Source organism: Dipodomys spectabilis, unplaced genomic scaffold, assembly GCF_019054845.1.
Source record: "Dipodomys spectabilis isolate Male_0828 unplaced genomic scaffold, ASM1905484v1 ptg000613l, whole genome shotgun sequence".
NCBI lineage: Eukaryota > Metazoa > Chordata > Mammalia > Rodentia > Heteromyidae > Dipodomys > Dipodomys spectabilis.
The window spans coordinates 287,334-312,836 of record NW_024871290.1 but is presented as its reverse complement, the minus strand read 5'-3'; the positions used below and the strand labels follow the sequence as shown (position 1 = coordinate 312,836).

The 25,503-nt window shown below is 46.9% G+C and overlaps 3 protein-coding genes across 3 annotated transcripts; 2 read left to right on the top strand and 1 right to left on the bottom strand.

Annotated features, from left to right (window-relative positions):
* Positions 1-684: 684 nt before the first annotated feature.
* On the bottom strand, positions 685-2,163 carry LOC122100981 (PRAME family member 12-like). The gene has a single exon (XM_042671358.1). The coding sequence runs from the start codon at positions 2,161-2,163 to the stop codon at positions 685-687; it is 1,479 nt and encodes a 492-aa protein (XP_042527292.1).
* A 3,738-nt stretch (positions 2,164-5,901) lies between these two features.
* On the top strand, positions 5,902-6,930 carry LOC122100979 (PRAME family member 8-like). The gene has a single exon (XM_042671357.1). It carries the CDS (start codon positions 5,902-5,904, stop codon positions 6,928-6,930), a length of 1,029 nt encoding a protein of 342 aa, XP_042527291.1.
* A 2,753-nt stretch (positions 6,931-9,683) lies between these two features.
* Positions 9,684-11,165, top strand: LOC122100978 (PRAME family member 12-like). The gene has a single exon (XM_042671356.1). The coding sequence runs from the start codon at positions 9,684-9,686 to the stop codon at positions 11,163-11,165; it is 1,482 nt and encodes a 493-aa protein (XP_042527290.1).
* The last annotated feature ends 14,338 nt before the right edge of the window (positions 11,166-25,503 follow it).

Here is a 25,503-nt window from a genome sequence, read left to right as displayed (position 1 = left end):
GCTCTCTGCACACCAACATATCATGAAGGGTACAAGATGGGCTCTCCCCAATGAACTCCCTTCTGCCTGAACCACGTGGCAGTCTCCTCTCAGAAAACTGTACACTTGGGTGCTGAGAAATGATAACCTTCTACATATTCTTTTGGAAATGACTTTATTGATTCATTAATACAGTAAATTGTGAACAGTCAAGGACTGCCCTAGAACATGAGCCAGTTGCTCACAATCATTTAGAAAAACAAGGTCATGGTCCAGTTCTTTCCAGGCTGAATCCACTACAGATTCCTGATAATGTGTGCCCATGTAGCCCAACATAGTTATGATTGAAATGAAAAGTCCAGAAACAGAGGTTCTCTCTCTTCCACCCATTCTGAATGTTGGGGACGGTGCTCCTGGAGAATGCTCTTATGTCAGATCTTTCATTTTGTCTTTTATTTCTTAACTTTTTTCCAGTCCAATGACTCTAAATAAGGACCTGGACACTGTCTCTGAGCTTCTTTTCTTAAGGTTAATACTCTGCCACTTGAACAACAGTGCCACTTCCAGCTTTTTCTGTGTATGTGGTACTGATGAATCAAACAAGGGCTTTGTGCAAGCCAGGCGAGGGCTCTACCACTGAGCCACAATCCCAACTCCAACTTTCATTTTGGAGTGCTCAGATGAGAGCCCAGGAGAGGCTCCTGACTACAGAGGCAGAGCAGAAAGGCCAGGAAGATTCTCGACGGTGACCACCCAGTAGCCATCAGGCCCCAGGTTGTAAAATGTCCAGTATTTGTAATGATGACAGAAATTGATACAGATCTGGACCTTCTGAGTAGTCCCCATGTCTCTCAATGACTGCTCCAACTGAGCCTGAACGTGGGCAAATCTCTCAGGTTCAAAGTCCCCTACCCACCGTTCATGACAGGGGTAGCACTCCAGAGGGGCAGGATAGATCCCTTGTCTCAAACAGTCCAACCTGGCCATGTGGCTCAGGAGGCTCTGCAGGACAGAAATGGAGATGTGGTTTCCATAGAAACTGAAGAAGCTGAGCTGGGAGCACAGGCTCAGGGCGGGCAGGATGCCCAAGAGCTGGGGATCCGTGATGGCACAGTCCTCCAGGGCCAGGGTCTCCAGGGTGCCAGCCGCGTGCTTCAGTAGGACTCTCAGGGGCTCAGGACTGAAGTTGTCCAGGGGCAAACTCCTCAGACGCAGGTGCTTGAGCTGCCTGGAGCAGGGCCACTGGGACAGGAACCACAAGTCAGCCTCCTTCAGTGGACACGAACTCAGAGACAAGGTCTTCAAAAGGGTGAGGTTCCTGAGGATGGTGGGCAGCTGTCCATAAAGGAAGAAGACTTTGTGCACATACAGCTCCTGCAGATGCTGCAGCTGTCCCAGATGTACAGCATATTTGCAGGAATATGAGAAATTCTTGTGTCTGCAAGTGACGTTCACTCTCATCCTGGAGAATTGGAGGATGCGAAGGTTCTTCATCTGACTTAGGTAAGGGACAATATTTTTCATGGTTTCTCTATGCCAGAATTTATTCACCTTTAGCTCTTGGATGGAGTCCAGCCTCACCACACGCAGAGCCTTCTGGATTTCAGAGATGGAGTCAGACAGAATCCGCAGCTTCCTGGAGCACAGCTGAACTCGTTCTCGCCTCTCCCTGACCCACTGGAGCAGGTGGCCTTGGAGAGCATCCTGGGTGCCATGTTTGATGGTCAGGTCCATGAGTAAAATCAAGGGCTGCTCTTCAGTCATCATTGAACCACAGTTCTCTGTTGGCCTGTCAGTCAGGACATCTGGATAAGAGATTTGGGCCATTGAAGGGTAGCCCTCTATCCAGATGTTGGGGTGGTCATTCCGCAGGTCGAGAAATTGCAGTTTCCACCGACTGGGGTGCTCTTTCTTGGCCAGTAGCAGATTGAGCCCTTCCAGGACAGCGTTCAAGGTTTCCAGGTTTGGAGACTCTTCCAGGTCCCCCAGGGGGAGGCAGGAGAAGGGCCAGGCTTGCACCAGGGCCTTCAGCATCTCTGTGTGGGCCCTGGCATAGACCTCCACGAACAGTGAAGGGAACAGCAACACCGGTAGATCCTCCAGGGCAGAGATGGCCAGAGCCTGGTTGCTCAGCAGGCTCTGCATGGCCTGATACTGGAGCGAGGGTGGGGTCCTGCGGCTCATCTTCACAGCCAGAAGTGGAGCAGATGTGGACCAGGTGTGCAGGACTCTCTGAATCCCAGCAGGGCCAGGCACTCAAGGCAGACTCCAGGACTCTGCTCTTTTCTTGCTCTTTGACATCTTTATACCCCAGTCCCACCCCCCCTCTAAGTATCTACCAATGGGAGAGCAGATTCTGATGGGATTTCTGAGTAACACCCACCACACCCTGGCTTGGTCTAAGCATCTAGCTTAATTGAAACAGAGATTCTACCCAGACTGATAGGATTATAGGCAAGACCCACTGGGCCCAGCTTCCATTTCAAATGTGTAACACACACACACACACACACACACACACACACACACACACACACACACACTACCACACTTCGGCCCTTATTTGTTAACCCTTTGAGAAATTTCCACAGATATTTCACTTCCTTGAGCCTGCAAATATTCCAAGAACATCAGCCAGCCCAATCTTATAGCATCCACAAACACTTCTCTAGAAAATTATTTCCCTCCTTCCCTTCCTTCCTTCCTTCCTTCCATCCTTCCTTCCTTCCTTCCTGTCTTTTTTTTATTGTTCATCTCACAACTTGAATTGAGGGCATGGCCAGTGTCCTTGAGCTTCTTTTCCTCAATGCTTTTGCTCCAACATTTGAATCACAACAGTACTTTCCTCTTTTTTCTGTGGAGTTTATTGAAGATAGGAATCTAAGTCATGGCAGAGATATGGCTGTTTATCAGAAAACCAGAGAAATACAGTGAGAAATGTCAAGGCAGAATCCCTAAAAAGGTGGATAACATGGCAGGATTACCAAACACTTCTCAGTCCTCACTCTCAATGTTAACTCTTTAATTCAATGACATAGATTCACTAGTAGCATAAAAGAGCAAGATCTACCCATGTGCAAGACACACCTTGCCAAGAAAAACAAACATTTTGAATGTTTGCATTTTGAATAAATCTTTTCAAGAAAATTGCTCCCATAAACAGGTTGGAGTAGCAATAATAATATCAGAAAAAAATAGATTTCAATTTAAAATTAGAAGAGACAAAGGGCATTACAAACTAATAAAGGGATCTCTTCTAGAAGTTTCTAACAATTCTAAATATCTATTCACCAATACCAGAACACCCAACTTCATCAAACTAAAACTACAGGACCTAAAAAAACCCATAGAATCAAAAATAGTAATTGTTGGTGATTTTAACACACCACTGTTGCACTGAATAAATGAACCCATAAAGTGTAACAGAAAAAGCTCAGAACTAAATCCCCTAAATATCTGCATTGACTGACTAGACTTCACAGACATCTACATAATATTTGATCAGGCATCATCAGAATACATATTTTTCTGAGAAGCACATGGAATATTTTCCAAAACAAATAATATGTAAGTCTGTGCAGAAAGTCTACACAAGTTCTGAAATATTAAAATTATTCCTAGCATTCTGTCAGACCACATGCTGTATTATTATAGTTCAATATAAACAGTCATCATGGGCTGGGAAGGTGGCTCAGTGGTAGAGCACTTACTTACCTTGCATGCATGAGGCCCTGGGTTCTGTTCCTCAGCACCAGATAAGCAGAAAAAAGCCATAAGTAGCTCTGTGGCTCAAGTGGTAGGGTGCTAGCCTTGAGCTGAAGACATGAGAGACAGCGCCCAGGCCCAGAGTTCAGCCCCCCATGATTGACCAAACACACACACACACACACAAACACAGTCACACACCAACCAGTCATCATAAAATCTCTATAACTCATGGAGACTGAATAATATATTGTTGCACAAGAAGTGGTTCATTGAAAAGATCAGAATGGAAGTTGAAACACAGGATGGAAGAAAGACAGCCTGTGCCACAAATAGTGCTAGCAGTATTGGTTATCCACATGCAGAAAACTGAAGTTAGATCCTTCCATAACACATCGCACAAGAGTCAGTTCCCATTAGATCAAAGACGTCAATGGAACACCAGACCCCCTGGAAATATTACTGGAAGGGATAGGGCAAGCAGGAAGGCTCCTTGGCATAGGCCAAAACTTCCTAAATAAAGATCCAGAATCACCACAAGTTAAATAATAACTAGATGACTGGAACTGAAAAAACTGAAGAGCTTCTGCACGGCAAAGGACACAGTAGCAAGACAAATAGCCCACAGAATGGGATAAAATCTTTACTTGCATTTCATCTGACAAGTGCCTCCTATCTAAAATGTAAGTACAGCTAAACAAATTAAACCTACCAAAAACAAAACCTCAAAGAAACGACTAGCCAGCTAGAGATTTAAAGAGCAATTTCTATGAAAAAGAAACATGAATGGCCCATAGACACATGAAGAGGTGTTCCACATCCCTAGCCATAAAAGAAATACAAATCAAATCAACTTTGAGATTCCACCTCATCCCAATTAGAATGGCTATTATCAAAAAACAAAAAAAAATCCAAAAATCCCTAACAATAACAGATGATATTGAGGATATGGCCAAAAGGGAACAATACTACAAATGTTGGTGGGGAATTTAGACTTGTGTAACTACTAAGGAAGGCAGTATGGAGGTTCCCCAACTAACCATCCATTAAACTTCATTCTTATGCAAATGGCCCAAACCAGGCCACATTAAAACAGCACAACCCTGATCTCTGCGGCATTGATACTGTAGCTAAGATATGGAATCAACCCAGTTGCTCCTTAGTGGATAAATGTATGAGGAAAATGTGGTATGTATATCCCATGGAATTTATGCTTCCATCAGTAGGAATGTTATTTCCCTACTCATGTGGAAATGGAAGACTTTGAGAAAATTACACTAAGTAAAGTAAGCCAGACCCATAGAGACAGAATGCATGGTTTCCCTCATTTGTTATCATTCAAATGTGCCTTTAAATCTACGGTAAATCCAAAGGATAGTAAAAGACTTGGACATGATTAATCAAACAGCCTTGTAAATACTCACACAGTGAGACGAAAGGAGGATATGCTTAGAAAAGGATCACAAGGGTTCAATTTGCATGATGGGATCATATAAAATGATGCTAATCAAAATGAACTCTAAGAAATGGAAGCTAGCCCGATTTTATTGCACTTTCAGTTCTTTTTATTTCATTTTTCTTTTCTTTATTGCCTCTTTTCATTGTTTTTTATTTCTGTGCCTTTGTCTTGTATGCACATTTATCTCATTTGGGAGAGGATGGGGAAGCATGGAAATGGTGGGAAATGAACTTTACACCTTGGAGGGGAGGTCAGTGGGAAGGAGAAAAAGTGGAAGGAATGAAGGACACCGTTTTAAAGGAAATGTACTCAAATTGTAATCCTTCTGTATATCACCTTCACAATTAAATTTAAAGGTTAACAGAAAGCTTCTCAATGACTTTCTGGTCAGACTGGCTTTGAACTGCCACCCTGACATCTAGTCTTCATGACTAGGAGAGTTAAATGTGTGAACCACCAAAGTCCTGTGTAAGTCAATATTCTTTCTTTGTCCCTCCCTCCCTCCCTCCCTCCCTCCCTCCCTCCCTCCCTCCCTCCCTCCCTCCCTCCCTCCCTCCTTCCCACTCTCCCTCCCTCCTTCCTTCTGTCCCTGCCTTCTTTGCCTCCCTCCCTTTCTCCCTCCCAGTCGGTGGAAACTGCAAGTGCTCAGTCTGCGGAAGGAGTACCCCAACATCTCGACATGGGGGTACCCTTCGATGGCCCGTATCTCTTATCCAGACATCCTGACTGACAAGCCAACAGAAAGCCACTTATCAAGGATGACTGAAGAGCAGCCCTTGATAATCACCATGGATCTGACCATCAAAGATGGCACCCAGGATGCTCCCCAAGCCCACCTGCTCCACTGGGCCAGGGAGAGGAGAGAAGGAGTTCAGCTGTGCTCCAGCAAGCTGCAGATTTGGTCTGACTCCATCTCTGAAAACCAGAAGGCTCTGCATGTGAGTGAATTCTGGAATCCAGAGACCATGAAGATCTTTGCCCCTTACCTCAGCCAGATGAAGAACCTTCACCTCTTGAAGCTCTCCAAGATGTATGCCGACTTCTACACTGCCAGCCAAAAGAACTCTTGGTATTCCTGGAAAATCGGGGCCCATCTGGACCAGCTGCAGCATCTCCGGGAGCTTCATGTGCACGAAGTCCTCTTCCTTTATGGAAGGCTGCCCGCCGTACTCAAGAGCCTGAGGTCTTTGAAGGCCTTGTCTCTGAGTGCCTGTGCACTGCAGGAGGCCGACCTGAGGTGTCTGTCCCAGGCTCCCTGCACCAGGCAGCTCCAGCACCTGCGTCTGACCAGTTTGTTCATGGATAACTCCAGTCCTGAGTCCCTGCGAGACCTGCTGGAGCACACAGCCAGCACCCTGGAGACCCTGGCCCTGGACGACTGTGCCTTCACGGATGCCCATCTCTCGGCCATCCTGCCGGGCCTGAGCCAGTGCTCCCAGCTCCGCTTCTTCAGTGTTGATGGGAACCACATCTCCATGGCTGCCCTGTACAACCTCCTGAGCCACACGGCCAGGTTGGGCCACTTAAGCCGAGGCCTCTATCCTGCCCCTCTGGAGAGCTACCGCCCTCAGGAGTGGGGGCTAGGAAACATCGACCCTGAGAGACTTGCCCTGGTTCTGGCAAGTTTGGAGCAGGTATTGAGAGACCTGGGGCCAACCCAGAAGGTCCAAATCTGTACTGATGTCTGCCATCACCAGAACAAGTGCCAGTTCTACAGCCTGGGCCCGGATGGTTCTTGGGTGCTCACAGAGGAGGGGCTTCCCAGCCTTTCTGCTCTGTCTGTGTAGTCGGGCTCCTCTCTTCTGGAATCTCTTCTCAGCATCAGAATAAAAGCCAGGACATAAGAGCATTCTCCAGGGCCACAGACCCAAATGTTCAGTGTGGGTGGAAGAGACAGGGCTTATTGAGCAACCTGAGCAACTCCCTTTTTACTTAAGACCCCAGCTCAGTTCTGCAACTTAGCCCTTGCCCTATGCCAGCCACAGACAGTCCTGGGATCCCTGGATGCCAGGATGTCGAAGTATCTGAAATAGCCTTGCACAGACAATCCTGGGAACCAGAGATGCCAGGATGTCAAGGTATCTGAAATTCCAGAACAGCCCTTCCTGGGATCTGGTGACCATTCTCTGAACTGGACACCTTGCAGTTTAGCACGCATCCTCTTGAAGACTGCCCTGTGCAAGCCGACCAGTGCAAATTACGTCAGCCCCCTGGATCTAACCAACAACCTGTTTCTGGTCCTTTCTCTCTGTGTAGTGCGCCAATCATACTATGGAGTTGTTTTTATGATTTTCCCAGGGTGTGTAGTGATTTGTTCCCAGATGCTATGATGTATGCAAAGCCCCTGCCTTCCCTAAAAAGTGTACAACAGCTGCTGTAACGCATGGCTTGGGGCCTCTCAGCATTGTAGGCTGCTGACTTGTACACAGCGGGAGGGAGGAGAGGGGTTGAGAGGGGGAGGGGAATAGGGAGACCAAGCTTCAGTTTGCAATAAAGACTCCTTTGCTTTTACATTGGTGATGGTCTCTCGTGGTCTTTTGGGTAAGGATTCCCGAATCCAGCTTTACCTTATGATCCTGAGAATTTCAGGTCAATTGTAGCTCTGGAGCCCAGGTGTTTCTGGGTACTTTCGGGGTACATGTGTCCTGTGCACCCACCATCAGAAATCTCAAATAAATTCTGCCTAGAAAGAACTCAAATACAATCTTCTCTTTCTCAATCGTTGTAAGCAAACCTCTGACTGTGTACAGTTTTCTATGTCTACCCATCAATTAATTCATTTCCAAAGAAAAGAGAACAGTAAGCAGAAAGATGTCATTTCTCAGAATCCAAAAATCAGAGTACTGCTTCTGCCTAGAATTCTAGCTCCTGAACCACTTAGAAATATGAGAATCACAGTTCAAAGACAGCCTTCTTAGGAAAGTCCATGAGACTCTCATCTCTAGTGAACCACCAGAAAACCAGAAGTGGAGCTGTGGGTCAATGTGGTAGAGTACTGGCCTTGAGCAAAAGAACTCTGCATTCAAAGTCAGGACCAGTAACAACAACCCAAAGAGTATAAGTCACCCTTCAGGCTCAGGCTGGTGGCTCACACCTGTAATTATAACTAGTCTGGAGATCACAATCTGAGCATCACAGTTTACCTTCAATCTGGGCAAGAGCCTCTTAGACTCTTATCTCCAATTAGCCACCAAAAGCTGGAAGTGGAATCTGTGGGTCATGTGGTAGATTGCCAGCTTTGAATGGAAAGCGCTGGGGGACAGACAGTGCCAGACTGTGAGTTCAAATCCCCCTTTGAAGCACACACACACACACACACACACACACACACACACACACACACTGAAAGAACAAGAGAAAAACAGAAAGCATTCAAAGAAGAAATAATCTTGCCTTCTTAGACACTGAAAGCATTTTTTGAATGAATAAATAAAATAACTGAATTACTGAATATGTGTGTTCTGCTATGTGGACGTTACTTACAAAGAGCAGTCAAATGCCCTTTCTTATCTTCAAAATCAGATGTTGAACAGCTGGGCCGGTTATATCAGCTGGGCCCTCGAATATACTGAACACAACAGGTTAAGACCTTAGAAAGACAGAGGGCCTCTTTGTCCTAACCTACAAAAGAAACTTAGCTGCTGATGCCTAGTGTATCACTACTGTAATCCTAGGCAATCAGGAGGCTGAGCTCTGAGGTTCATGGTTCAAAGCCAGCAAGGCAGATGAGTCCAAGGGACTCTTGCCTCAAGTAAGCCTACAACAAATCAGAAGTGGAGCTGTGGCTTGAGTGGTAGGCCATTTGCCTTGAGGGAAAAAGCCAAGTCAAAACAGGAGGCCCTGAGTACCTTCATACAAGGAGAGGGGGAGGGGATAGGGAGGGAGTGCGAGAGAGAAGGTGAGAGAGAGCACAAAAAGGGATAGAGAAAGAAAAAAGAGAGAGAGGATGAGAGAAAAAGCAAGAGCAAGAAAGAGGGAGAGAAAAGAGAGAAAGGGCAGGAGGGAACTAGGGAGGGGCAATGTAAGCAAAGAAAGATAGGAAGGAAGGAAGAGAAAGAATTTTCTAGAGAAGTGTTTGTGGATGCAATAAGATTGGGCTGCCTGATGTTCTTGGAACATTTACAGGCTCAAGGCAGTGAAATACCTGTGGAAATTTCTCAAAGGGTTAACAAAAAAAGGTCGAAAATGTGTGTGTCTGTGTGTGTGTGTGTGTGTGTGTGTGTGTGTGTGTTACACATTTGAAATGGAAGCTGGGCTCAGTGGGTCCTGCCGATAATCCTATCAGTCTGGGTAGAATCTCTGTTTAAATTAATCTAGATGGTTAGACCCAGCCAAGGTGTGGTGGGTGTCACTCAGAAATCCCATCAGAATCTGCTCTCCCATTGGTAGAGACACAGAGGGGAGGGTGGGGCTGGGTATAAAAATGTCAAATTGCCAGAAAAGAGCAGAAGCCTGGAGTCTGCCTTGAGTGCCTGGCCCTGCTGGGATTCAGAGAGTCCTGCACACCTGGTCCACATCTGTTCCACTTCTGGCTGTGAAGATGAGCCGCAGAACCCTACCCTCACTCCAGTATCTGGCCATGCAGAGCCTGCTGAGCAAACAGGCTCTGGCCATCTCTGCCCCGGAGGATCTACCGGTGTTGCTGTTCCCTTCGCTGTTCGTGGAGGTCTATGCCAGGGCCCACACAGAGATGCTGAAGGCCCTGGTGCAGGCCTGGCCCTTCTCCTGCCTCCCCCTGGGGGACCTGGAAGAGTCTCCGGACCTGGAAACCTTCAAGGCTGTCTTGGATGGGCTCGATCTGCTACTGGCCAAGAAGGAGCGCCCCAGTCGGTGGAAACTGCAAGTCCTCGACCTGCGGAATGACCACCCCAACATCTGGATACAGGGCTATCCTTCAATGGCCCAAATCTCTTATCCAGATGTCCTGACTGACAGGCCAACAGAGAGCTGTGGTTCAATGATGACTGAAGAGCAGCCCTTGATTTTACTCATGGACTTGACCATCAAAGATGGCGCCCAGGATGCTCTCCAAGGCCACCTGCTCCAGTGGGCCAGGGAGAGGCAAGAACAAGTCCAGCTGTGCTCCAGGAAGCTGCGGATTCTGTCTGGCTCCATCTATATAATCCAGAAGGCTCTGCGTGTGGTGAGACTGGACTCCATCCAGGAGCTTTTGGTGAGTAAATTCCCATGTCAAGAACTTCTGAAAACATTTGCCCCTTACCTGGGCCACATGAAGAACCTTCACATCCTCAACTTCTCCAAGATGTGTGGCAGCTTCTTCACTTCCAGCTCCAGGAATGGCTGGTGTTCCTGCAAATTTGGGGCACAGCTGGGGCAGCTGCAGCATCTGCAGGAGCTTTATGTACACGATGTCTGCTTCCACTATGAACAGCTGCCCTCCATCCTCAGGACGCTGAAGTCCTTAAAGACCTTGTCTCTGAGTTCATGTCTGCTGAGCGAAGCTCACCTGAGGTTCCTGTTCCAGTGTCCCTGCACCAAGCAGCTCAAGCACCTGCATCTGAGGAGCCTGTCCACGGTCTGCTTCAGTCTTGAGACCCTGCTAGACCTGCTGCATGGAGTGGCCGGCACCCTGGAGACCCTGGCCCTGGAGGACTTAGCCTTCACGGATGTCCAGCTCTCGCCCATGCTGCCCGCCCTGAGCCAGTGTTCCCAGCTCAGGTTCTTCAGCTTCTATGGAAACCACATCTCCATGGCCGCCCTGCAGATCCTCCTGAGCCACACGGCCCAGATGGGCCATTTGAGACGAGGGCTCTATCCTGCCCCTCTGGAGAGCTACTACCCTCAAAATCAGTGGCCATGGGACATCCACCCGGAGAGATTTGCCCAGGTTCTTGCTGTCTTGGCACAGACTTTGAGGGACATGGGAGCAAGCCACAAAGTCCAGATCTGTACCAAATTCAGTCATTACCTGAACAAGTACCGATTCTATACCCTGGAGCCAAATGGCTCCTGGCTGCTCACAGAAGAGCATCTTTCTGGCCTTTCTACTCTCTCTTTGTAGTTGTGCACCTCTCTCCTAGAATTGCTTTCTACCATCAGAAATGAAAGCCAGGAAGAGCATTCTCCAGGGCCACAGACCCAAATGTTCAGCGTGGGTGGAAGAGACAGGCTTATTGAGCAACCTGAACAACTCCCTTTTTACTTAAGACCCCAGCTCAGTTCTGCAACTTAGCCCTTGACCCATGCCAGCCACAGACAGTTATGGGAACCCTGGATGCCAGGATGTCGAAGTATCTGAAATAGCCTTGCACAGACAATCCTGGGAACCAGAGATGCCAGGATGTCAAGGTATCTGAAATTCCAGAATAGCCCTTCCTGGGGTCTGGTCAATATTCTCTGAACTGGACACCTTGCAGTTTAGCATGCATCCTCTTGAAGACTCCCTTGTGCAAGCCGACCAGTGCAAATTACGTCAGCCCCCTGGATCTAACCAACAACCTGTTTCTGGTCCTTTCTCTCTGTGTAGTGCGCCAATCATACTATGGAGTTGTTTTTATGATTTTCCCAGGGTGTGTAGTGATTTGTTCCCAGATGCTATGATGTATGTAAAGCCCCTGCCTTCCGTAAAAAGTGTACAACAGCTGCTGTAATGCATGCCTTGGGGCTTCTCAGCATTGTAGGCTGCTGACTTGTACACAGCGGGAGGGAGGAGAGGGGTTGAGAGGGGGAGGGGAATAGGGAGACCAAGCTTCAGTTTGCAATAAAGACTCCTTTGCTTTTACATTGGTGATGGTCTCTCGTGGTCTTTTGGGTAAGGATTCCCGAATCCATCTTTACCTTATGATCCTGAGATTTTCAGGTCAATTGTAGCTCTGGAGCCCAGGTGTTTCTGGGTACTTTCGGGGTACATGTGTCCTGTGCACCCACCTTCAGAAATCTCGAATGAATTCTGCCTAGAAAGAACTCAAATACAATCTTCTCTTTCTCAATCATTGTAAGCAAACCTCTGACTGTGTACAGTTTTCTATGTCTACACATCAATTAATACATTTCCAAGGAAAAGAGAACAGTAAGCAGAAGGATGTCATTTCTCAGAATCCAAAAATCAGAGTACTGCTTCTGCCCAGAATTCTAGCTCCTGAACCACTTAGAAATCTGAGAATCACAGTTCAAAGACAGCCTGGTCAGGAAAGTCCACGAAACTCGTATCTCTAGTGAACCACCAGAAAACCAGAAATGGAGCTGTGGGTCAATGTGGTAGAGTACTGGCCTTGAGCAAAAGAACTCTGCATTCAAAGTCAGGACCAGTAACAACAACCAAAAGAGAATAAGTCACCCTTCAGGCTCAGGCTGGTGGCTCACACTTGTAATTATAACTAGTCCGGAGATCACAATTTGAGGATAACAGTTCACCTTCAATCTGGACAAGAGCCTCTTAGACTCTTATCTCCAATTAGCCACCAAAAGCTGGAAGTGGAATCTGTGGGTCATGTGGTAGATTGCCAGCTTTGAATGGAAAGCGCTGGGGGACAGACAGTGCCAGACTGTGAGTTCAAATCCCCCTTTGAAGCACACACACACACACACACACACACACACACACACATGCACAAACAAACACACACACACACACTGAAAGAACAAAGAAGAGAAAAACAGAAAGCATTCAAAGAAGAAATAATCTTGCCTTCTTAGACACTGAAAGCATTTTTTGAATGAATAAATAAAATAACTGAATTACTGAATATGTGTGTCCTGCTATGTGGACGATACTTACAAAGAGCAGTCAAATGCCCTTTCTAATCTTCAAAATCAGATGCTGAACAGCAGGGCCCAGCATGTACTGAACACAACAGGTTGAGACCTTAGAAAGAGAGAGGGCCTCTGTCCTGTCCTACAAAAGAAACTTAGCTGCTGGCGCCTAGTGTATCACTCCTGTAATCCCAGGCAAACAGGAGGCTGAGCTCTGAGGTTCATGGTTCAAATCCAGCGAGGCAGATGAGTCCAAGGGACTCTTGTCTCAAGTAAGCCTACAACAAATCAGAAGTGGAGCTGTGGCTTGAGTGCTCGGCCATCAGCCTTGAGGGAAAAAGCCGAGTCAAAACAGGAAGTCCTGAGTACCTGCATAAAGGAGAGAGGGGGGCGAGGGATGGAGGGTGAGAGAGAAGGTGAGAGAGAGCAGAAAAACGATAGAAAAAGAAAAAAGAAAGAGAGGGTGACAGAAAAAGAGCAAGAGCAAGAAAGTGGGAGAGAAAGAGAGGAACAGAGAAAGGGCAAGAGGGAAGGAGGGAGGGGCAACTTAAGCAAAGGAGGACAGGAGGGAAGGAAGAGAAAGAATTTTCTAGAGAAGTGTTTGTGGATGCTATCAGATTGGGCTGGCTGATGTTCTTGGAACATTTGCAGTCTCAAGGCAGTGAAATATCTGTGGAAATTTCTCAAAGGGTTAACAAATTAGGGCAGGAAATATGTGTGTGTGTGTGTGTGTGTGTGTGTGTGTGTGTGTTACACATTTGAAATGGAAGCTGGGCCCAGTGGGTCCTGCCTTTAATCCTATCAGTCTGGGTAGAATCTCTGTTTCAATTAATCTAGATGGTTAGGCCCAGCCAGGGTGTGGTGGGTGTTACTCAGAAATCCCATCAGAATCTGCTCTCCCATTGGTAGATACACAGAGGGGAGGATGGGACTGTGGTATAAAGATTCCAAGGGGCCAGAAAAGAGCAGAGGCCTGGAGTCTGCCTTGAGTGCCTGGCCCTGCTGGGATTCAGAGTCCTGCACACCTGGTACATCTCTGCTCCACTTCTGGCCTTATCATCTATAATTTTCTGTATCGATCAAAAATAAAAAAAAAAATGAAAAAGCATGAGTAGAAAGATATCATTTCTCAGCACTAAAGAATGAGGAGTGTGCATAGCTGGAGCCTTAACTACTCTGCAAGTCAGAGATCTGAGCGTTTCCATACATAGGCAGTCTGGGCACAGATATCTTTGAGACTCTTATCTCTAGTGAACCTCCAAAAGTGGCCAGAAGTGGAGCTGTGGCTCAAGTAGTAGAGTGCTGGCATTGTGAACCAAAGCTCAGAGATAGCACCTAGATGCAAGAACTGACACAAATACACAAACAAATAAACCCTTACCCGAGGTCTAGAATGGGGATTAAAAAGAAACTTGCAAGAAAGGAAGGGAGGGAGGGATATAGGCAGAGAGGGAGGGAGGGAGGAAAGGAAGGAAGGATGAAGAAGAATAGGAAGGGATTCAGAGAGGGAAAGAACTCCAGAGAAAAGATTTCCTGCAGGCTTTGTGGATGTTATCAATTCAGATGACTTCTCTCCTTGCATGCTTAGCAGTGGAACATCTGTGGGAATGTCTGGAGGGATTAAGGAATAAAAGTGGAGGTCATTTTGTTAAAGTGTGATTTACAATACAGAGAGAAGCTGGGCTGTGTGGGACAGGCCTTTAAACCTATCCCTTTTTGGTTAAAACCAATATTTGAATTAATCTCAAGTGCAAAAGTCAACCAAGGTGTGCTGGTTGTGTCTCAGAAATCCCATCAGAAGCTGCTCTCTCATTGGCAGGTATGCAATGGTGAGGCTGGGGTTGGGCGTGAAGGATATCCAGGGATCAGAGAACAGAAGAATTCTGGATTGCACAGTGAGTGCCTGGGCCTGCTGTGATTCAGAGAGCCCTGCACACCTGGCCCATATCTGGTCCATCAAGATGAGCGTTGGAGCCCCACCCTCGCTCCAGCATCTGGCCATGCAGAATCTGCTGAGCAACCAGACCCTGGCCATCTTTGTTGTGGAAGATCTTCCTGTGCTGCTGTTCCCTTCACTGTTCATAGAGATCTATGCCCAGGGCCACACAGAGGTGCTGAAGGCCGTGGTGCAGGCCTGGTCCTCCCCCTGCCTCCCCCTGAGGGATCTGGCAGAGTCTCCCGACCTGGAGACCTTCAAGGCTGTCCTGGATGGGCTCGGCCTGCTACTTGCCAAGAAGGAGCCCCCAGTCGATGTAAACTACAAGTTATCAATCTGTGGAAATATGGACATGGGGTACGCCTCCATGCCCGAATCGCTTCTCCAGATGTTCTGACTGACAGGCAAACTGAAAATCACTGCTCAGCAAAGACTGCAGAGAAACCCTTGGTGATAATGATGGATCTGCTCATCAAAGATGGCACCCACGATGCTCTCCAAGCCCACCTGCTCCACTAGGCCAAGGAGAGGAGAGAATGAGTCCAGCTGTGCTCCAGGAAGGTGCAGATTCTGTCTGACTCCATCTCTGAAATCCATAAGGCTATGCTTGTGGTGAGGCTGGACTCCATCCAGGAACTGGTAGTGAGTGAATTCTGGCATCCAGGAATTAGGAAAGAACTTGCTCCTTACTTGGGTCGAATGAAGAAACTTCACATCCTCAACTGTCCCAACACAGGTGGCGACTTCAACCCTCACCCTCCCAAGGAGTTCTGGTATTCCTGGATGATCGGGGAGCATCTAGGGCAGCCGCAGCATCTCCAGGAGCTTCACGTGCATCACATTGTCTTGCTTATTGCAAATATACCCGCCATCATCAGGAGCCTGCCACCTTGGAAGACCTTGTCTCTGAGTTCATGTCTGCTGAAGGTGTTATGCCAAGGTCACAGGACCCCTTCCAAGAAGACCACCGAGAGTCAGTCTCTACAGCTGTTTTATTTAAACGGGCTGCAGCTCAGGCCTTGTCCTATAGTCCGACACAGCGGAGCCTAGGAGGAGAGCCCCCAGCTAAGGATTTGAAGGTCTTATATAGGCACACAATTAACCAGGTGTTTTGATTACCACCACAAGTTGCTTTGCTAGACAGAAACAAGCAACAAGTGGTCACTGCCTCAAACTTTAACCTTTCATTTTCCCCCTTGACTTATGGTCCTGAGCCACAATCTTGTGGCTCTGGCCCAAAACTAAACTCCAACAACTCTTGATCTTGAACGGGTATACCAATAACAGTCTATTTTTCTTTTCTTGAGATGTATGCGAAGTGGTTGGGTAGGATGTTTGGAGACTTCCCATGTTTCCCCATGGTCATCCGGGGCAAAGGGGTCAGCCGGTCTGGCATGGGAGTAGTGGATCTAAGCAGCAATGCAATTCACCTTAAGAGCAGTAGGTATAACCAGCAGCACCATGTATGGTCCCTTCCACCATGTTTCCAGAGTTCTCAAGTTGTGCCTTCGAACAAACACCCAGTCCCCTGGTTTAAACAAATGGGAGGTAGGAATAGAAGCAGAATCTTATAATGCTCTAAGCTGGGGCCACATACACTTATGCCCCAGCTGTAAATAGTCAAGCTTACACAGAAATTCAGTATCATCCAAATCAGCAAGCAATTCAGTCTGAAGGCTAGGGATACTGGGTGGAGGCTGTCCATACATTATTTCAAAAAGAGTAAAGCCAAGCCGATAGGGTGAATTTCTTATTCTAAACAAGGCAAAAGAAGGAGTGATACCCAGTCTGGGCCAGTCTCCAAGGCCAATTTAGTTAAGGTCTCTTTTAGAATCCCATTCATACCTGCCCTGAACTCTGGAGTCTATAAGCACAGTGCAATTTCCAATCTGTCCCCAGTGCTGCGGCTATTCCCTGACTTACTTTTGAGACAAAGGCCGGTCCATTGTCCGACCCGATGGTGGATGGGAAGCCATACCTGGGTAGGATTTTTTCCAGGATCTTCTTACCCATGATGTTCGTGGTCTTATTCTTTGTTGGGTAAGCTTCAACCCATACTGAAAAGGTGTCTACAAAAACTAGCAAATATTTATATCCAAATTTTCCAATTTTAATTTCTGTGAAGTCTACTTCCCATTACACACCTGGCCTATATCCACGGAGGTGAGAGCTCATTTTGCAACCGGTTGATTGGGGGCATTGGTGAGCTGACAGGCTTTGCAATTTTTAATAATGCCCTCAATGAGTTGATTTCCTTGCCTAATTTTTACTTCTGAGTGTTGGAGCAAGTCCTACATTCGGCCAATGGACTGGCCTTTGTCTCAAAATAAGTCAGGGAATAGCCGCGGCCGTGGGGACAGATTGGAAATTGCACTGTGCTTATAGACCCCAGAGTTCAGGGCAGGTATGAATGGGATTCTAAAAGAGACCTTAACTAAATTGGCCTTGGAGACTGGCCCAGATTTCCTTGCCTAATTTTTACTTCTGAGTGTCGGAGCAAGTCCTACATTCTTCGGGTTCCCATGTGAGAAACCCGATGGATTTTCTTAATAATCCCCTTGCCCAATCTTTGTGGCAAGATAAGTTTCCCCTCACCAGTTTTCCACCAGTCTTTGTTTCCTTCTCTGTCCAGGGGGTTTATAGGCCATGGGAATTTTCTTTATCCACTTCAAGTCTTCTTGGGAGTACTGAGGCTCAGGAGGCAAACCTCGTGGCCCAGGGTCTACTAGAGTCAGTACTTCTGCTCTGAGCTGGAGAGCTGCCTCCTTAGCTGCCTGATTGGCCAAGTTATTTCCTTTGGTTATAGAATCAGTTCCCTTTTGATGGCCAGAGAAGTACATAATGGCAATATTTGCTGGTTCCTGTATGGCCCGGATGAGGCTTAAAATTTCTTGTTTGTTTTTAATAGTCTTTCCCTCAGCTGTCAGTAGCCCTCTCTGTTGGTAAATGGCTCCATGGATATGGACAGTGACAAAAGCATACCGACTGTCCGTGTACATGTTTAGTCTCTTCCCTTTTCCCATCTGTAGGGCTTTTGTTAGTCCCATTAGGTCTGCTCTTTGGGCAGATGTTCCCTGGGGGGAGTGCTTCTGCCCACACTATCTCAGTGTCCGTGGTGACTGCTGCGCCCGCATACCTTTTTCCATCTGGAATGAAACTGCTGCTGTCTGTGAAACAGGTATGCTCAGCATGTGATAGTGGCAAGTCCAACAAGTCTGGCCTCTCGTCCTTACCCAGCTCTCTCTTTTCATGCTCAATTTCATGTTCTCTGTCCTTCCTTTCCTGTCTTTGCTCCTGTCTCTCTCTTATTGTAAACCTTTTCTGCCGCGGCTACTAGATCCCTAATAGACTTTTCATCAAGTTTGTCTAGAGCCTGCAACTTTCTCTTTATGTCTGGTGCAGTTGATTTATATAGGCAAACATAATCATCTGAGCCAACTCCTGGGTCTCAAGATCATATGGGGTATATTGACTAAAAGCTTCCATGAGCCACTCAAGATATGCTGCCTGACTTTCACTTCCTCCTTGACTAACATAATAAACTTTGGCCATATTAGTAGGTCGGCGAGCCACTGCCTTGAGACCTGCCAACAGAGCCTGGCGGTAGACAAGGCGTCGCTCCCTACTTCAACCATATTGTAGTCCCAGGTTGGTCAGATCTGAGGAAAATAGGCAGCGATCTGGGCAGGATCCGTGATGGGCGCTCCTGTGGGGCCAGGGATATGCTTCCTGGCCACCTCTCGGATACGGTCTCTCTGTTCCGTGGTAAAAAGGACCTGTAAAACCTGACTGCAATCATCCCAAGTGGGCTGATGAGTAAAGAGAATAATTTCAAGCAAACTAATTAAATCCTGGGTCTTCTCAGAAAAGGGGGCATTTTAGGTACACCAATTGTATCGATCACTGGTAGAAAATGGCCAATATTGGAGTTGCTGTTGACCATCCACATCCACAGTCCCTATGGCGTGTAAGGGGAAAACAGCTGCATTAGATGAGGGTTGATCCCTTGGCGGCGTCGAGTGACTGGCCCCTCAGAAACTTTAAGGCCAAGTGCTGAGGGTTCTATAGCTCCCTCCTCCTCTTGATCATTCTCAGGTTCTGCAAAAGGAATCTGGGAAGGGGTGTATGGGGGAGGAAACATTTCTTCTTTCAAGTTATCTCCCTGAAAAACCGGGGGATACCTTTTCTTTTCCTCTTTCTCAGCTTCTTTTTGTAAGTCTAGGGGCTAGATGGAGTGGTGCCCATGGTTTCCAGTCCCATCAGTCGTTCAGTCCAAAAAACAATAAACAGTACAAACAAGACACATGCAGGCCTGACAGTTACCAAAAAAAGAAGTGGAGATCTCCCGAATTGGTCTGCTGGCTCCTGTAATGGGACACACGCCCCACAGCAGAAGGAGCAGACCCACAGTGGGCGAGTTGGGCCTCGGAACTGACTCTTGCCCCACAATTCACACAGGCAAGGTTCCAAGGACCGCCGCCGCACACGGCAGTTTACCAAGATTCCCCCGCCCCCCCCCCCCCCCGCCCCACATGGCGGGGTTCCAAGGACCCCTGCCCCACACGGCAGGGTTACTCCCACCCCAAAGAGGATCTGGGACATCTTCCAGTTCCTCCAGGGTTGTCGTGCAAGCATGTCCGCTTCGACAACCGTTTATAAATCAGAGCGGCCCTCCTCACAAGGGAAAACGAAAGTAAGACAGACAAACAACAGGACAAGACAAATTAACAAAGACAGCGCTGTTTTACCTTTGGAGTCTGAGGTCTTGGGGGTTTTAGGGGCGATCCCGGATGAGCCCCCACTAATATGTTAGGCCAAGGAAGCAGAACCCTCTCCAAGAAGACCATCGAGAGTCAGACTCTACAGCTGTTTTATTTAAACGGGCTGCAGCTTAGGCCTCGTCTTACACCCCGTCACAGCGGAGCCCAGGAGGAGAGCCCCGAGCTAAGCATTTCCAGGTCTTATAAAGGCACACAATCAACCAGGTGTTTTGATTACCACCACATGTTGCTTTGCTAGACAGAAACAAGCAACAAGTGGTGGTCACTGCCTTAAACTTTAACCTTTCAAAGGTTAGCTTCAGGTTCCTGTCCCAGTGTCCCACGACAAGGCAGCTCAAGCACCTCCGTCCGAGTAGACTGCCCATGGACTTCTGCCAGCCTGAGCCCCTGTGAGCCCTGCTGGAGCACATGGCCAGCGCTGGAGAGGACTGTGGCATCACTGACATCAACTCCTCAGCCCACTCTGAGCCAGTGCTCCCAGCTCAACCTTTTCAGTTTCTGTGGAAACCGCATCTGCATGGCTGTTCCTAGAACCTCCTGAGCCACATGGCCAGGCTGGGCCATTTGAGACGGGGGCTCTATCCTGCCCCTGTGGAGAGCTACCGCCCGCAAGAGTGGAGACAACCATTGGCCATGAGAGATTTGCCCAGGTTCAGGCTGGGTTGGCACCGGCATTGAGAGACACGGGACAACCCAGAAGGTCCAGATCTGTACACATTTCTGTCATCACCAAAACAAGTTCCAGTCCTACAGCATGGCATGGCATCTAAGGTTTCCTGGGCAGTCACAGAGGAGAACCTTGCCGGCCTTTCTGCTCTGCCTGTGATGTTTGGCAAGTCTCTCCTGGAATCTCTTTTCTACATCAGAAATGATAGCAGGAACAGTAGTGCATTCTCTAGGGGTACCAAACTCCAAAGTTCAGTGATGTTGAGGAGGCAGGGCATTGGTGCCTAAGCTTTCCAGTTCAAATGTAGCCCTGGGGTCCCAGGACTTTCTGGGTGCTTTGGAGCTACATGTGTCCTGTGCACACGCCATCTGGAATCTGGAGTGAACTCAGCCTGGAAGGAACTGGAACAAGGTCTTGTTTTTCTAAATGGTTATAAACAAATCTCTAAATTGTGAGACAAGTCCTTACTATTTATAAATGACTGTATCAATCAATCACAAATAAAAAGAAAGGAAATACTTGAGTAGAAAGAGATCATTTCTCAGCACCAAAGAATGAAAGTAGTGTTCCTGACTAGAAGCTTGGCTGCTCAGGACATATGAGGTCTGAAGATCACAGTTCAAAGCCGGATTGGGCAGGAAAATCTTTGAGACTCTCATCTCTAGTGAACCTCCAAAAAAGCCAGAAGTGGAGTTATGGTTCAAGTAGTAGTGCTGGCACTGAGCACAAAATCTCAGGGATAGCACATACGTGCCAGGATTTGCACAAGCACAAACCTATGACAAGGAACAATCAGACATAAATCAAATTCTGGGGAAAACTGAACATCAGATTCCAAATGGCATTCCATAGAATCATGAAAACTCTATTTCTCCAGCATATTTGGGGATAAGAATTTTCAGTAGTTAAATCTATAGTGGTTGAAATTTGGTAAAATGTGCCTTCAAAATGCAAACCGCAGGGGCTGGGAAGGTGGCTCACTGGTAGAGTGCTTGCCTTGCATGCCTGAGGCCCTGGGTTTGATTCCTTAGCACCACATAAGCAAAAAGAAAAAAGCCGGAAGTGGTGCTGTGGCTCAAGTTGTAGAGCGCTAGCCTTGAGCTGAAGAGCTGAAGGACAGCAACCAGGCCTAGAGTTCAGGCCCCAAAACCGGCCCCCCCCAAAAAAAAAAAACCAACAAAACAAAACAGAAAATTTTGCCGCATGCCGGTGGCTCACTCCTGTAATCCTAGCTACTCAGGAGGCTGAGATTTGAGGATCGAGGTTCAAAGCCAGCCCAGGCAGGAAAGTTCATGAGACTCTTATCTCCAATAAACCGCTAGAAAACGGGAAGTGGTGTTGTGTCTCAAGTGGTAGAGCACTCGCCTTGAGCTGAAGAGCACAAGGACAGTGCCCAAGACCAGAGTTCAAGCCCTAACGACCAACAACAACAACAAAATAATAATAAAATGCAAACTGCAGTTCCTTTGCAATTCTATAAGGAATATTCACTTTGTTTCCACACAGGCCCAACAACAAAAAAAGCAAGAAAAAAAATACTCACCCTGGGTTCTAGTATCTCATGCCTGTCGCTCTATTCAGGTGTAAAGTCAATTCCAACCTACTGTGTGGTGAGTATCACAGATGAATCGGGTCATCCTTTATCCCAACATTTCTCTGCTTCCTCTTCCCTCCCCAAATCAGATAAACACAAATAAGACAAAAGATACAGAAATCAAACCGGGCGCGGGTGACTCACATTTGTCATCCTAGCTACTCAGGAGGCTGAGATCTGAGGATTGCGGTTCAAAGTCAGCCAGGGCAGGAAAGTCCGTGAAACTCTTATCTCCAGTAAACCACTAGAAAACAAGAAGTGGTGCTATAGCTCATGTGGTAGAGCACTCGCCTTCAGCTGAAGAGTGAGGGACAGCGCTCAGGCCCAGAGTTCAAGCCCCAAAACCGACAAAAAAAAAAAAAAAGATACAGAAATTAAAAAAAAAAAAAACACAAAAAATACAGTGCCAAAAGGGGGGTGGGGAACTGCAAATGGTAAATTCCATTTCTTGGAGTTAATTCCATATGTTCCTTCCCTGCCCCCCTCCCACTTGTTGCAGTTGAACTAAGGGCCTGAGATTTGTCCCTGAGCTCTTTTTGCTCTAGACTAGCTCTCTACCACTTTGAGCCATGGGCCACTTCTGGTTTTTGAGTGCTTAACTGTAGATTAGGGTCTCATGGAAACTTTTCTGGCCAGGCTGGCTGGGAACCGGATCCTCATAGCTCGGCCACCTGAGTAGCTAGATTACAGGTGTGAGCAATCAGTGACCACCTGCACAAGCATCATTTTATATAATGATTTGCACATGCTTATTGAGCCCCTGTGATCCTTGCCTAGGAATATCCTTCTTTGTTCAGTGTGAACATTTACAGTGCTCTTTGCATAATCACGCCCAATTGTAATTATGTATCTTTTACTTTCAATTAGGTTTCCTTGTACATTTATATGTATGCTCTCATTATTACCAATGAGGGAAACCCTTCAGCATAAGTCTTTTTGGGTCTGTTTTATTTGCTTAGTATAATATTTTCAGGCTTTCCATTTCCTTGTGAATGGGACAATGCCATTCTCTTTAATGGTAGCAATTATACACATGCAGAAAAGCCATAAGGAGTTTGAGTGACATTCAAGTCCATGAAAGAATTCACATCAGAGAGAAACAGTATGAGTGTCAGCAGTGTGAGAAAGCCTGCACTACCTCCAGTCACCTTCAAGAGTGTGAAGGAACTCACACTGGGGAGAAGCCCTATGAGCGTCAGCAGTGTGGAAAAGCCTGCATTTTTCTTCCAGTGCCCTTCGAAGACCTGAAAGAACTCACATGGGAAAGAAACCCTACAGAGTCTTTCAATGTTTTCTGGGTATCTTGTGCTAAATCTGCCGTGCAATCAGAGGCAGATCTCATGTAGCACTGCAATAATTTAACTTGGTCTGGTGCTAAACAACTCTACAGCAACCACCACATATTCTTTTTCATGAGCCTGGTATTTTGCAATTAGCCTGCCTACTACATAATTTGCCTGACTGATTTTACTTCCATTCATACTGCCGCAGTATTTTCCCTATGCCTGACTGATCTAGCTTGTCTATGGTTATTTTAAAGCCCTGAAAGTCTATTTTGAACTTGTTTCAATTTATTCTCAAGACTTGAGTGATGTTTTCATTTGGTCTATTTCCTGTCCAAAACATTAAAAAAAATCCAAAGAATTCTATTCAGATTCTTTTATTTTTGGTACTGGGGAACTGAACCCAGAAGGATGCTGCAGTTGCTAGAATAGCACGTTACCACTGAGTTACATCCCAGCCCTCTATTCAGACTGCGCATTATTACCTCATTCCGGGCATTTGTGGCTTCCTCTCTGTGTTCCATCAGCTGGCTCTTCATTTGACCTGTCAGGGGCTTGCACATCTCCTTAATCTCACTGACCTTTACCTTGTGAGTCCACTGCTTAGGTTTTCATCTACGTCCCTTTCCTTCAATTCCGGCACGGTGGAACTTTTGTATGGCAGGAGACAAATGTCCTTGTGCTTCCGTGACATTAATATTTCTGTATGAAAACTTCTGCATCTCTGTGCGAGGTTTTGGCTGCAGAGTTTCATCTCCCAGGATCTTTCAGATGGCAGTTTCTCTATGGATAGGTACAACTGGATGGTGGCAAGGTTGTGGTCAACTTTCTGCTGCTATCTCAGAAGCACAAAGTGTAGCTCAGTAGTCAATCATTTGGCCACCTTGGTGGGTCCAGCACTTATCCACACAGAGAGCTGAAGTGAGAGCCTACATGTCTAGCCATTTCCCCAGCTTTGTTTGCAGGAGCTCTCCCAGGTCTGCCCGGGATGTCCATGTCACCACCAGTTTCCAAGGATGGAACTGAAACTGCAGGCATGGTCTTGCATGGTGGCTATGTGCATGGGATTCAGCAATGTAGCCAGCATGCAGACAGTAGATTCTCCTCCTGGCTTTTCCTCTGTGGACCGGGCTTGCTTGGGAGGAGCCCAAGATGTGTTGCACTCATAAACTGATATGTTGAATGGAAACCCCTTTGAACAATGACTTAAATTTCTTTTAAAAAATCATTCAAAAAACCAGTAAATATTAAACACACAGAGATAGTTTCTCCACGCCAGAATCTCTGCATATCTTCCAAATGGCTCTTCGATTTACTATTTCTGTCCACACCACCTCTCTTGTGTCTGTTGACTGAAGTGAGCAAACTACAATCATCAGAAAAGGCATTTCCTTGATGAGCATTCTGTCCATGCTGCATTCTGAGAATATCTAGAAAGGTCTGGTGTAGAAACAGTTCCAACATTCCACATTGATGGTTACAGTGCACAATGTATGTTTCCATATTGATCAAAGAAAGCTGTATGGCTGAAAGCTTTCTCTCATTGCTTCAATCACAGAGTTTCTCTCATGTCTTGTACACACACTGGAAAAAGTGGGTGCTTTCGCACACTGCTGACACTGAGAGGGTTTCTCTCTGGAGTGAGTCCAACTGTGGCTTCGAAGGCTGCTGGAAGAAGGGAAGGCTTTCGCACACTGCTGACACTGGTTGGGCTTCTCCCCCGTGTGAGTTCTTTTGTGCTCCTGGAGGTGACTGGAACAAGAGAAGGCTTTCTCACACTGTGCATATCTGTAAGGCTTCTCCCCAGTGTGAGTTCTTTCTTGATTTTGAAGGTCAGTGAAACAAATAAAGGCTCTCCCTCATTGCTTACATCCTTCTTTCTTTTGTCTTTCTTCTTTGCTGTTCAAGAGACAACTGTTACTGTGCATTATTGACCTTTCCAGGCCCTGGTTCATTTGTCTGTTTGATCTTGTCTGTATTCTGCACTGAGGTTTAGGCAGCCAATGTAAGTCCACTGGCTGGAAGTGTTCAGCCCTGTGGTCCTGCAGTTAAGGTGGTGTTACCAACACTTTCCTTCCTCTCTGGCCTTCAGCTTGCTGGAATCAGAGCCTTCCATCTCTATGTGAGCTTGCCATTACAGTCTTTGCCCAAATACTATGGCTGCATAACCCAGAAATCCCTAAGCCCTAAGTGACCTCTGAGTGCCAAGTTCCCTGATTTGGGGTGAATCCCACCGCCTGCTGGGGTCAGGCCATTTACAAGCAGTCAGGGTGAGGACATTACTTTGTGGTTTGAACTATAGCTACCCATGGAAGCTAGTTCCTTTCTATCTTCCTTTCTTTCTTTCTTCCTTCCTTCCTTCCTTCCTTCCTTCCTTCCTTCCTTC

Bases quoted from the DNA above. Each gene is read 5' to 3' on its own strand.
- LOC122100978 (XM_042671356.1), top strand. From the start codon at position 9,684: ATGAGCCGCAGAACCCTACCCTCACTCCAGTATCTGGCCATGCAGAGC.
- LOC122100981 (XM_042671358.1), bottom strand. From the start codon at position 2,163: ATGAGCCGCAGGACCCCACCCTCGCTCCAGTATCAGGCCATGCAGAGC.
- LOC122100979 (XM_042671357.1), top strand. From the start codon at position 5,902: ATGACTGAAGAGCAGCCCTTGATAATCACCATGGATCTGACCATCAAA.